Source organism: Mustela nigripes, chromosome 9, assembly GCF_022355385.1.
Source record: "Mustela nigripes isolate SB6536 chromosome 9, MUSNIG.SB6536, whole genome shotgun sequence".
In the NCBI taxonomy this organism is placed as follows: domain Eukaryota; kingdom Metazoa; phylum Chordata; class Mammalia; order Carnivora; family Mustelidae; genus Mustela; species Mustela nigripes.
Genome location: NC_081565.1, coordinates 23,250,158 through 23,263,472, shown reverse-complemented (window position 1 = coordinate 23,263,472; position 13,315 = coordinate 23,250,158). Strand labels below are relative to the sequence as shown.

Here is a 13,315-nt window from a genome sequence, read left to right as displayed (position 1 = left end):
AGACATGCTAGAGGAAAAAGGACGTGGGGAAAAGATCTCAGGAGCCGAATCTGAAAGCAGCCCTCTCTCGGGAAACAGAGACTTAAGGAGTTCAGATGGTCTGCCCAAAGCTGGAAGGCTTTGAGTGTTTTGATCACACAGCCAGGCTCCAAAGGAGGTTCCACCAGTTGGATCTTCAACAGAAGGGATAATCTCGAAAAGAAACGGACCTCGCATTCTAGTGCTTGTCTTCAAACACAGTCAAATCAGACTCATCAGAGCCAGGTGGGTACTTCAGCCATAAAGACGTGGAAGGATATTCCAAAACCTTCCTTTGTCTCCTTTGGTAATTTATTCACACTCTAAAGCTGTCAAGGAGCATTTTTTAATGTTAACCCAGATGGCTCCCACCAGGGCAGTTCTGTCCCCCTGGGGACAATTGGAAATATATATGTGCACTTCTGCTTGTCACGATGATGACAGGATTACCTTCAGCTAACCGGGAGAAAGAGGGAAGCTAAACACCCTGTAAGTCTCAGGACAGTCCCACAATGAAGAACGGTCCCTCCTGAAACGCCAACAGTGTCTTTATCAAAACCACAGCAATCCAATCTTCATGGCAGCTGGCTGAGCTCACAGGAAGAGGGCCGCTGCAAGCCCACTGTCCTGAAAACCCTTCTCAGCACTCAGACGCTGACCCACCAGCCCGCGTCTCAGGACGTTCTCTTCCTGGTCATTTCACTCCCAAATCGTGACAGAGCAATACAGAACCTCTGAGACTGGCAAGGGGGTAGAAGACCAGGGGTTGCCACAGATGTTATGAGAACGTCTAGGTAACAGTTTTTGTGCCTGGAATTCAATGAACAACTGTTTCCAAGTTTACTCTGGGCAGGCAAGGCTTTGCTTTGTTTTCATTTTTTTTTTTTGGTGCCTTCAAGCCGGGACCACCCATCCACAGCTCTTCCCTTCCCCCACAGCCAGCCCCTTGCACCTGAAAATCCCTCCGGACCAAAAAGCCAACCTGTGACTGAGAAGATTCAAGGGCCTAAAGAAGGCAATGAGATCGGGAAGTCTGGCTGTTCCCCTACCAGGTTCAAACCACTTTCTACACGCTATTCCCCAAAGTCAGAAGTCATGTCCAAGTTCTGCAGGTCGGGAAGACGATTTCACAGAAGATCACAGCAGAAGATGATATCACAAAATTCTTCTGAAATGTACTTTGAAGACCTTGTCCAGATCACATACATTGGGATCCCACCCCCTTTTAAGGAATTAATATCTACAGTAACAAAAGATCAAGAAAGATGCTAACTAGATAATGTTCCCAGATGAGCCCCTGATGGGAGTAGCTTCTCACTCAGGACGTTCAAAACCAGACTGGTGTCAGAAGAGTAAGTGCCCTTGGACAGAAACCACCCAACACAAGAAAAATGGCCCCAAACGAGGAGGTCATAGGACACAGATGCTGCCCCTAGCACGAACCTAGTGAGGGAGGAGTGGGGAGGAAGCAAATGTAGAAGAGCAGGTTGGAGCCAGGTTTAGAAAGCCATGTATAGCCAGCAAGAGCCACCCCCAGGCATGGGTGGGTGGGCAGGCAGGGGTGTGGGGGCCCTGCTTGGCTACCCGGTAGAAGAGCAGAACCACTAGCCAGGGAAACCTCTCTGTACTCCTTCTGCAGGCTCAACAGGCCTGCCACACTGTTCTACAAAGAAGGTTCTAGAAACCAATGCTCAATACTGTTCAAAAAACAGGTAGGGAGGGAAGTGCGAGGCAGTTTTTTTTTTAATGGGGGAGGGGTTGTTCAATAGTCAAATGATTTACGGAAACAATAGCTTAAAAAAAAGTCTTTTTTTGCAGAATTTCTCTGTACCTTTGACACCCAAATGGGCCCTGTAAGATCCAAGAAGGGGAATGAAGGACATACCATCTCCCAAACATGTGACTAAGACATCCTTTCCCGGATGCACATCTCAAGAGACTCATGTTCCTGAGGCCGAGAACACACTGACAAAACACGGCCTCGCTTGAGTGCCCCTAAGAGGTTGTATCTGACCACCCAGAAACTTGAACATATGTCCCTGCTGTTCGCTAGCTGAAAATGTTAAGAAAAAAGAGGGCCAGCTGAAATGACCAAGAGGGACCAGGGTTCATGGAAGAAAGGTCTCTTCTTACTGTTTTCTCGAAAAACAAAAACAACCCCCCTCCCACCCGCCAACCAAAAAAATGTTTTCTTATTGTTTCTTCAAAATTTGGCTATAAGCATAATGACTGCTTGAATGCAGAAGATTTTGAAACTTCAAGTATTAATGAAAATCTTCAAAAGCGGTGTCTTACCTGATAATTATGGACTTCGGGATTTGTTTTAGAGCTAAAGAAAAGAAGGGAAAACTGTAATGTAACAGGTTGTAAAGCGGCATTATCTGTGATTTATTTAACGGTCATTCACAAATCTAACACTGTTAGGAACTTTCCTGAACACCATTCCTTCTTCGGTTTATAATAGCTGTTTAAATGAGGCAACCAAACAGCAATTTCTTCTTGTCACTTTTTTTTTTTTTAATGATTTCATTTATTCATCCGACAGAGAGAGATCACAAGTAGGTGGAGAGGCAGGCAGAGAGAGAGAGAGAGAGGAGAAAGCAGGCTCCCTGCTGAGCAGAGAGCCCGATGTGGGGCTCGATCCCAGGACCCTGAGATCATGACCTGAGCCGAAGGCAGAGGCTCAACCCACTGGGCCACCCAGGCGCCCCCTTTTTGTCACTTTTGAGCTCACAGAAACACAAAGGCAATATTCCAGAATGCTGCTCGTGATGTCCTGTTTCGGTGACATCACCAAATTTTAGCTCCCAGCCCAGGTCTGCACTGGCATTGCTGGTTGGCCATCCGAAGCGTTCTCCAACCGCAGGGAGAGCTCCGCCGCCCATAAGCTCCGACCACAGTGGGTCCCACTATCAACGGGGCTGTGATAGGGCCACCGCTCTGGAACACTCGTTCCATAAAAGGCTCTGCACTGGGACCTTCCCATCCGTTACTATTTAACCCACACGACAAGGCTATGAGGTCAACAACCGGTACCACCTCTTCTTACAGATAAAGGGAAGGTTGCCTAACAGAGGAGTGAGGAAACCTGCTCAGGGCCAGCCAGCTAGTCCGTGGCAGGGCCAGGGCTGGAAGGGACAGCTGCTCCAGCCCAAAGCCCATGTGCTTTCCACAAAGCCAAGTGGGCTCCCTGAGGGTCTGAGAAAAGGTTCTGGGCTCCTGATGCATGAGTCTAGTTTGATGGACTCTGACATATAACTATTTTGGTTAAAAAAAACCCCAAAACCAAAAAAACACGTATATCTGTATCTCTCTCCGTATGTCATATACTGGCGGAGAAGGCTGGCTTCACATAAAACACAGCCAACATGTTTTGTCCGCAAGGTTGGCTGCTGCCAGGAAAACCACGAGTGGCACCATCGCTGGGCCACAGTGCCAGGGCGGTGTACCTGAAATCAAGTGTTTATTGCTTCTCCGACAATGAGAGAAACAGTTCATTGTTATGAGTCTAGCTTGGGGTCTAAATGGCTCTGTGTTCCAGTTTTGCGAGAGGACGGGTGCATAGAGCCAGGCTACGGGCCAGGTTCACCTCCAGCCAGATCTCACCAGGAAGGGTAAGTGTTCGGCAAGGTGCTATTTTTCTGGTATCACCTCTGCAGCCCGGAGCACAATTTCATCCCTGGCTCCCACAGCAATCCTACTCACCCCGGGATCCCACAGGCTCTGAGGAGCAATTAAACAGCTGCAAACAGTGGTCATTAGCTCATTTGTTCCTAAAGGGTATATTTACTGTGTGTGTGTGTTTTCTTTTCTAGTGGACATTTTTTTTTAGTTTGTTTTGGTTCCCAATATATACATAACTTCCACTAGATGCTAAAAGGAAAAATATAATTTTATTAGGGAAAAACAAAACAATCACTTCCCTAGGAAGCAAAGAAAAGACATGTCATAACTTGGAAGCCCTTGAGAATTCAAAGACACGCTGACCGGTGCAGAAAGGTATAGCGACTCTGGGCAGGCTGTCTGCCTCGGGGATTCTAGTGACGGGGGTGCTGGCGGGCCTGTAAGGAAGCCATGAAGAGACCCTGCAACCTCCTCCTTCCCTCAGGGGGGTGGGCAGGGTGTGATGCCCAGCGGTTCAACAGGAACCTGGAGATCCTTCTCTAGGTGCTGAGACATGAACCCAGACCCAAGAGTCAGCTGCTTGTCCCCCACCTGCGGGCAGAGCTTCAAATCAGAGACAGAAGGCCAAGTTCCCAGCTGTGTGATACGGGGCTGGTCGTGTTCTCTAGCACCCTGGGGCCCTGCCAGATGTCTTGGGGCTGCTTGGTGGGGAGGGGGCAGATGAACAGGCAGACACCGGCCCCCTCCTCCCTGCCTGGCTTCACCCAGGGCAGCTCTACTTTTGTTTGCACTTGACGCTGGGCTCCCAGGTCAGCATTCTTTCGGGGGGGGGAAAGCAGAGGCTAAGAAAGTGCAGACCAACACTGATCTAGCTCAACCTCCTTGTTTTCCATGGAAAAAAAAAAAAAAAAGGTGGCCCAGGAGGAAGGCCGAAGGTCCCAGAGCTGGATGAAAGCAAGGCTGCGGGACGAGGCGGGAGACCTCCTGGTCCCATGGCCTGCATCCTCATCACCCACCAGGGCCTGGGTTCCCACTTCCCTCCCCAACCAGGCCATGCCAGGCCCAGCCCCCTCTCCGGAACACCTGCCATAGTCAAGCTGTGCTCATCTCCAAAATCTCCCCAGCAGCCTGAGCCCTGTGCCTGGCAACACCCAGGAGCTAACGAAACTGGGCTCCCAGTGGCTGGAGCTTGGACACCAGGCCCAAACAATTACAGCCTGTGACTCTCAGTCAGAGCCCACATGTGCAAACAGCTGTTTCTGAGATCGAACAAGAGGTCCATGCAAGGTGGGATGGGGCTTCTCACCTGGGCCACACACCAGAATCACCTAGGAGCTTAAAAAACCAGATGCCTCGGTCCCCCTCTCCCTGATGGATGCCATTAGCCTGGGGAGTGGCCCGGCAGAGGGGAGCTTTCAAGGCTCACCGGGAGATCCCATGTACAGCAAGGATCAAGAGCCTCCATGCTGGGGAAGGGGTCGGCAAATCCCACCCCAAGGGCCAAGCCTGGCCCACCTGCATTTATGAGGAAAGTTTTATTGGAACACAGCTGTGCTCTTTCATTTACACGCCATCTACGGCGGCTTGTGTGTGCCAGCGACAGAGCTGAGCCATCGTGAAAGAGACAGCATGGCCTCCAAGGTCCGCGGTGTTTACTCTCTGGCTCTTTACAGGAAAAGCTGCTCACACCTGGGCTGGGGTTTCCACCTTGTATTCTTCTGTCCCCATGACATTCGATAAAGGTGTTTAGTAAAGGGCTTCTGTGTTGTACGTCTGTAAAGCCTGTGCGTCACTGAGCAGATCCCACCTGCGCTCTCGTGAAGCTTTTGCTTAAGGGCGCGGCCTTTCTTCTCGACCCTGCGTGCAGTGCCCTCCGCACGGGTGCGCTGCACACCTTCCTCTCACCTTTATCGCCCACCGCTGTCATAAGCCAAGCCCAGAGCTATGCAAACAAAGCAGCTGTGTTTAAAAAATCAAAACAAAACAAAACCCTGTCTTGGAACATTCTATTGTGTACTTACTGAAAACCAGGAGGATGGTATAGCCGGGCAGAAAAAAATAGGGGAAAGATCATCAGGTGACTCACTCTGGGGTTTAACCGTGCTAAGGAAAACGTCAACATTGCAAATAAAGACAATGATTAGAAGAGCCGGACCCCAGAGTCTGGGGGGAACTTACCAGAACTGAGCTGCTATCACCGGGTTGGTTGCTTTAAAGGAAAAACAAAAAGGTGTGTCATCTCAGAGAGCGGGGTCACCGTTTACCACGCAAGGACAAGGACCAGGGGGGACAGTTCTGGGATTTCAGAGGGGTCCTGATCCCAGGAGGCAAAATCTTCACCTTGGCGACTTCTCCTTTCTGGAGGAAAAGTCTCCTTTCCCCTGGGCCAAGCCCTCCGATTCACCCAGGGCTTGCTGAGCACGTTCCCAGGGCCCGGTGCTCTCAGATGCAGAGATCAGAGACGGTTCTCACTGTCAAGGAGCTCACAGTCTTGACACAGAGACAGAGGTGCACAGAGTCAAAGACAGCAAAAGGGGATGAGGAAGGTTGGACTACGAGCCTGACTGCACTGGGAAGCTCAGGACAGACTGGCTGGAGCAGGCATGCGCATCTGCGGAAGGGACCGCGGACAGAGTTAGCGCCTTTATCTGGACTCCACTTGCTTTTGAAAGGATGCAGCGTGGAAAATCATTGAAAGCTTCACAGAGATGCCAGAACTCCGGCTGGAGAGAACACCAGTAAAACAAGAGGGAAAAGAGGGCAGAGACTGGGAAGGAAAGTAGAGGAGAATCAGAGAACCTGTGGTCTGGAAGAGCCCCAAAGCCACCCACGGGGTCAAAGGTCAAGTCAAAGGCAACTTCCTCCCTCTGCAGTGGCTATGCCAGGGGTTTTTCCCTTTCTGTCTGCACATGCCTCCAGGGCCTGGGAGCTCAGCATGGTCTTGAGATGGCTCTATCTTTGGATAACACCATAAGGAAGTTCATTCTTTTTTTGGAGTAGTTTTGGACAACGTTGACCCAGTGGACTGAAGCAGGCATAAGCCTTGACAGGGAGGCAACACACCCCTTCTCCTCTCTTCAACGCATCACTTGTCACTCCCAATTCCTGCAGTCAGTCACCTTCAACCATTGTCACCCTTCTCCGGGGACCCACCCCTATCCTCTCACTCTCTGGTCCTTCTTGAAGGTGAGGTCCCATTTCCTGGGCTCTGGACATTCTGTCTTTACTAAAGCAGCCAAGAATGACTTTAGAGAGCTTCTGGCTACCATGGTATTGCACCATTGGTTCAAAAAGGCAGGAAACAGTGGTGAACACAAGGTTAGATTCTAGAACAGGGGTAAGTATAGATGCGGGTCCCACAAAGGCTCGCTAAGTCCTGAGTTATATGAGAAAAACCTACGGAATGGCCACTAGGAGTAAGTGATATATATATGCAGGAGAGGGCCTGGGGGGTTGGAGTACAGAGGCCATGCCATGGAAGAGCCCACAATTCAATGCTAAACTAAGTGTCCTGAAGGGAGGAATAATTAAGCACAGAAGGAGAGCTAGGAGGTGGGATGTGGAGGCCCGATTTAAACAAGCTGCTTGCTCACTCACTGACTGGTCCCGTATCGGTCTCCCATCCAAGTACTAACCAGGCCCGACCCTGCTTAGCTTCCGAGATCAGACGAGATTGGGCGCGTTCAGGGTGGTATGGCCGTAGACTGGTCCCGTATGGGGCATCCATCCTCAGACAGTCGTGAGGCCACAGTAGTAATGGACAGATAAGGCTCAGGGAGTTCTGGCGAGAGGAGGAGGGGCAGGCTAAATTCAAGGGCAGGGTGTGTTCGGATGCACTATGAGACCTGAGTCGGAGATTTAAAGTTCTGGATCTGCTCTTACATGTGGACAGAATTCTGGTTAGCGTGAGACTAACGTCCCCATTTGAAATTGTGAGATGGAGGAGAGAAGGGACTGTTTTCCCTCCAAGACCGAGGATCATCTTTCATGGGCAAGAAACGTGGTAACCTATGATATTCCTAAGGTCCCGGGCTCAGCAGAAGCAAAGAGGTACAAGGAAAGAAGTAAGAAAAAGAGGGACAAGAAAATGAACACATCTAATGGGAAAAACTAAAGACAGTGGACAGGAAAAGTGACCTGATGCCCCTCCAGAGAATCCTTCCCATTGGGATTTTGTCAAAAGCTTCAGAATGACAGAGCAGAACGGCAGAGAGTTCCTTTAAGAATGGCTTTACCAAGCTCTTTGGGGCTTAACCCACTCAACTTTAAGGTAAAATTCCAGGCAGAATGAACAACACCCCACCTTTGAACGTTGAATGTCTCCGGGATGGATAGCGTTTACTAGGCTTCCGCTCGAAGGTGCTGGTTCTTCGTAACCTGGAGCCATGTGTGGCTTGATACTCTGTCCGCCCGCTGGAAGGTAAATATTTCATTGCATATATCAGAATATCAGTACATTATACATATTTGGAAGCACACTTCTATTTTCAAGAGCTCCAATGTAAATTTCAACTTATCGTGAACTCCTTTGGTGAAGACACGTACTAAATTTAGCCTTGCATTTGGAAATAAAATCTCTGCCAAACGCAGGCTGTATTATAGGGGCAGATATTTCCACCGAAAGACAAAAGCCTGCAATTTAGGTACCAGCCCCTTGACTCCATAGACAGAGCAGGTCCAAGTACTCGGAACATCCGACTGAGAGAGAACAATGATCCACAAATAAAATAACCTTTCACAACACATTACGCAGACATTTACCTCCTCTAAAACGCCGTAATCAATGACCACTTAAGTCAACCTTGGCCCTCCTTACTCTGCCAAGGGAAACAGGACTTCTTTCACCAAGGCCTTCTGGGTTTCAACCACCGTGTGGCCTCGCTGCTGTTTCCAGGACGTGCGCTGTTTCTATCTGAGCGGCTGTATCCCAGTCACGCTCGGCTGAGGATTTCTCACACAGAAGGGGTCACTTGTCTCCTACTCAGAGTGCCTCCAAGGGCCATCCTTGTCTCCGACCTTCCCTTCCTTTCTCAGTTCTCTTCAAGGAGCAGAAGGAGCCTGGTCTGGCCAAATCCTGGGGGAGTTTCCTCCCAGGATGGAAAAACCCACCTTGGCAGCCAGCCCAACAGCCACTTCCTTGCACAGTACATAAATCTGAGATGAGCACATTTTTTGGCATATTCAAGAGTTCAAGGACATGCCTTGTGTGGGTAGAGGTTATGAAACCAGGTGAAGTTTTAGAGTGTATAACAGTGGTTCTCAGATCTGTAAACGAGCCTTGGAAACCAACCTTGGGGAGGTCATTTAAAATGCACATTCCCAGGCCTTACTCATGAACGCGTATGTGCGCACACCCCATCAATTCTGATTACAAGGGTCTCGGATGAGTTCATAAATCCTCATTTTTAATAAGTCCCCAAGGAATGTTTATGTTATTTGAAAGACATGGTCTTACATTCATAAGTAAAAATACGGGGAAAATGAAATTCTTCATGTTTTTGGGGTCTTCTCAGATTCATATATTTACTGAGCCCATCCTGGGTCACTTGCACACATGTGGACATCTGCTCTCATTCTAATCATCACCAAATTTCTTAATTTATTTAATTTAAATAACAATTTAATTCAAATATTTATTTAATATTAGTCTTGGGGTGCTGGAGTGGCTTGGTCAGTTGAGCATCCAACTCTTGATTTCGGCTCAGGCCATGATCCCATTGGTCATGAGATGGAGCTGCTCTTGGGGGTGCCCTCTCTCTATCCCTCCCCAGTTAGCACCACAAGTGCTCTCCCACCCAAATTACTTTTTAAAAAAATTCATTTAATAATACTCTTAATGGCCACATGTGGCTAGTGTCTACTGCACATTTCCAGCTACATGTCAGCAAATAACAATTTTGGTATTTGCCCCATTTTATCCATGAGAACATGGAGGCTTAAAGAACTTCACGGAGGCAACTGTCTGTGGCTCAGGTCATGATGCTGGGGTCCTGGGATGGATCAAGTCCTGCACTGGGCTGCCTGCTCAGCCGGGAGTTAGCTTCGCCCTCTGCCCACCCCCCACCCCCAACCCCATGCTCTCTGTCTCATTCTCTCTCTTTCAAATAAATACATAAAAACTTAAAAAGAGTTCAGGGACGGAAGGTCAGATCTCAAGAAAGAAGCAGGGATGTCCGACTCAAGCCTTCGGACACACACCCACACTTGGCTCCATTCAGGAGACACGCCCCAGGCCCCTCCTTCGGAAGGGTGTGTCCAGGCGGCGGAGGCCGGTGCCCACCTGAATCTGAAGCGGGACCCCAGCCGGATGAAGTCTGATCTGTTGGATTTGCTGTTCCCGGGCGTGCGCAGGCGGAAGAAGGAGTGATGCTCCACGGCGCATTTCCAGAGGTGCTTGCAGGTCCGGGCGCTGTCCAGCCGGAACACGAACGTGTGCTCCTGCTCCCGGCCCTGCGAGGCGAAGCACACGGTGCCGCGATCGGTGCGCGCCCGTGACCTCAGCCGGGCAGGGTCTGTGGCGAGGGCGGAGGACCACGGGCAAGCCTTACCTGGTCATCGTCCTCCACCACCACCAGCGTCAATTTGCTCTTTTTAAAATCCATTTTGGTAATTTTAGGCCTGGTCAGAGAGAAAACATTTTAAAAGCACAATCGGCAGGAAGGTGATCTACACAAACAGCAGTTTCCTTTCTACGTTTTTTAAGCTTTGATTTGCTCAAGAAATCATTCATTCATTCAAGTGATTTATTTACCCAGAACTCTCACGGCCACTGCCAAACACCCGCGTAGGCAAGAGTACGGTGTGTTTTTAAAGCACGTCTGGGTGTTGCCAATATCCCTCAATGATCATCCACAGAGAATTCCACCACAAAATAGGAAAAGACATTTTTAAGATTAGACAAAACTAAATTACCAAAAGAATAAGCCTATTTTGTTAGCTCCTTCAAAGATTAATATGCCTGTCGGGGTCAGTCCAAGAGAATATTCACAGCCATCTCTTCCCTACAAATAAACGAAGTGACAATCGGTACAGGGTTCTAACAGGTCGTCACAGAGCAGAATGCAAAACAGTTTCCTCGCCACATTACTTTGCCGGCACACTGTTCACACGTGGCCCAGTCGCAGCGCACCCCAAGAGACCCCCAGACTTAACCCACACAGTTCTTACCCTGACAACGTGCATGTCTACCCCATACATTTCCAGCCACTTCGCTTTATTCAGATAGGACAGCTCCGCCTGGGCAGGGCTCTTTCCCCTTAGAAAAACCAATGGAAACACATGTAAACTGTGGCTCGTAACCCCCCCGACGGGATTCTGAGGGGCACAGCCACACTGGGATGCTTGGCAGCAATTAGAAGAACAAGGGACACCAATCCGGGTGAACAGGAAAAGGCCTCCATGGACAGACTGCTCTCTGACTAGAAAGAGGACAGATAGCAGCGCTTATAATGTGAGCACAGAAGGCGACGATTTTTGTGCATGGACGTGGCTGTGTCCACGCCAGGTAAAAAGGCCAGAGAGCTGCACCACTGGCTACAGAGAGGACAGTGGGGGGGCGGGGGGGGACGCGCACATGTGGGGCGTGACACCGCGATGCCACAGCCACACCTTCCTCTGCCGTTCTGACCTGGTATGAGAGTGGGCTAGCATCACCTTCCAGTTTCAAAAAAAAGGTCATGAGGCCCCTTTGAAGGACGGAAGGATAGGAGGAAACTAGGCTCCATTTCTAAGTCCACGACTGACTCAGAGGAGGCGGAGTCTGGGAAGGTGGGCTGGGAGGGCAGAAAGGCATGAAACTGTCTGCTAGGGAGACCCCAGGGAGAAGGAGGGAAGAGAAGGCTGGATCTAGCTGTGGCATCGCATGTCCTGAAATATAACGCTCTACAACACGTGGTCTCAAATACAGGCCACAGACAGAGACCCAGGTGTGGAGGAAGACTCGGAGACCGAGCCTCCTTGCTCCCTCTAGGAGGCCAGGTGAGCAGCGGGGTCCCCCGCTAGAACAAGCCAGTCGGGACCAGGCTCTGTAATTCAGAGAGCAGCGGGAGTGTGGTTCTGTCCTGCCTGTGTATCTCACTATCTCAGGAAAGACAGGTGTCGTGGTGGGGGAGGGAGGCTTTGGAAACATGGGACTGAGAGCCACGGGCAAGAAGTGGAAAGCTGGAGCTACAGTTTTATAGTCTTCAACCAGAGCAACTGTGCTGCCACATCCGAGTCCGACACACACTTATAGATCACGAAAGAAACACACGAGAATGCGAGATGGTACCTGCACTCTTTCCATCTCTGGAAGATATCAAATTCCATCGCTTCTGTCTGATTTGGAATGAACCGAAACTCAGACACAAGCTCTGGTGTGTGTTCTGGAAGCTCGCACTCCCCCAGCTCCGCTGCGAGGTTCATAAAAGGGGAAAAAAAAAACAAAACAGGAGACAGTGAATGCTTTCGGTGATTGCTGCAACCAGGTCCAGAGGCAGTTTGCACAATTGTAATAAAGCATAGGTACCCCCATGTGGAGGACCCCCCTCCTTTCAGGAGGGCTGAACTCCCACCTGGTGCCCAAACGTACATCCAGAATCCCCAAGAATCATCCTCGTGCCTCCCCCACTGGTCAAAACACCATTATCTCAGTTATGACTGTGTGTGTGTCTCTCTCTCTCTCTCGCCTGCTTCTCCTACCCAAGGAGGCCCAGATTATGTTTCCCCCGTGAGGTGGTAGAGCCCAAATCTGCAATAAAAGGCAACTGCAGGGAACGAGGACCTGCTCGGAAACATCCATTTCGGCAGGCTCTCGCGAAGGGTGGGTCCGAGCAGCACTCCCGAGCCCGCAGTGCTGGAGAGGACCAATCAAGCATTCAGTACATGTAGAATCTGGGGGAAAATAAGCCGGGAGAGAGAGGGGAGGAGGGCGGAGGGGAGGAGGAAGGGAGGGGGTGACAAGGCTGCAGGAGCAACTGCGGCAAGTCAGCCAGAACCAGCGCAGACGGGGAACAGCCACGTGAGCAGTCCCAACAGAGAGCCCGGGGCGCCCTGCACACTAGTTGCTCTCGCCAAGTACCCCACAGGATGGAGGGCCTGAGGACACAGGGGGCCCCAGGCCTCCAAGACAGGAATGAGAAGATCCACTCTCCCCAGCCTGGACCCCACCCCTGCAGCTCAGGGGGCGGACCCCAGGATGGAAAGGAATCTTCCAGAAGTTTCTCTAACATCCCGCTACTATGCACAGGGTCCGCATCACCCGGGAGTTTGCTTCTAATGCCCAGTCTCAGGCTCCAGTCCAGAACTACTGATGTCAAAGCTGCCTTTTCACCAGAAGCCCAGGTGATGGGATCACAGGTTACTTTGGAAAGCACGGATCTGCACCCCTGGCCTTTGAACTTGCATGTGCGTCAGGATCACGCAGAGGGCTCGCTTAAACACACATTGTTTTTTAAAAGATTTTTATTTATTTATTTGACAGACAGAGATCCCAAGCAGGCAGAGAGGCAGGCAGAGAGAGAGAGGGAGAAGCAGGCTCCCTGCTGAGCAGAGAGCCCGAAGCGGGGCTCGATCTCAGGACCCTGAGATCATGACCTGAGCCAAAGGCAGAGGCTTTAACCCACTGAGCCACCCAGGTACCCCTAAAACACACATTGTTGAAACCCATCTGCCAAGATTCTGATACCATAGGGCT

General features: G+C 50.3%; 1 protein-coding gene across 6 annotated transcripts in view; it reads right to left on the bottom strand.

Moving 5' to 3' along the window:
- The window catches only part of EPB41L4B (erythrocyte membrane protein band 4.1 like 4B), a 123,650-nt gene that overhangs the window by 55,902 nt on the left and 54,433 nt on the right, over positions 1 to 13,315 (bottom strand). For all 6 annotated transcript variants that reach the window (XM_059411113.1, XM_059411116.1, XM_059411114.1 and 3 more), the window contains exons 7-14: positions 11,912 to 12,032; positions 10,810 to 10,897; positions 10,555 to 10,643; positions 10,191 to 10,260; positions 9,923 to 10,092; positions 7,946 to 8,055; positions 5,821 to 5,851; positions 2,314 to 2,347 (exon numbers count right to left, since the gene is read on the bottom strand). In XM_059411113.1, the coding sequence (XP_059267096.1) occupies positions 2,314 to 2,347; positions 5,821 to 5,851; positions 7,946 to 8,055; positions 9,923 to 10,092; positions 10,191 to 10,260; positions 10,555 to 10,643; positions 10,810 to 10,897; positions 11,912 to 12,032 (713 nt within the window). The remainder of the gene's footprint in view (positions 1 to 2,313; positions 2,348 to 5,820; positions 5,852 to 7,945; positions 8,056 to 9,922; positions 10,093 to 10,190; positions 10,261 to 10,554; positions 10,644 to 10,809; positions 10,898 to 11,911; positions 12,033 to 13,315) is intronic.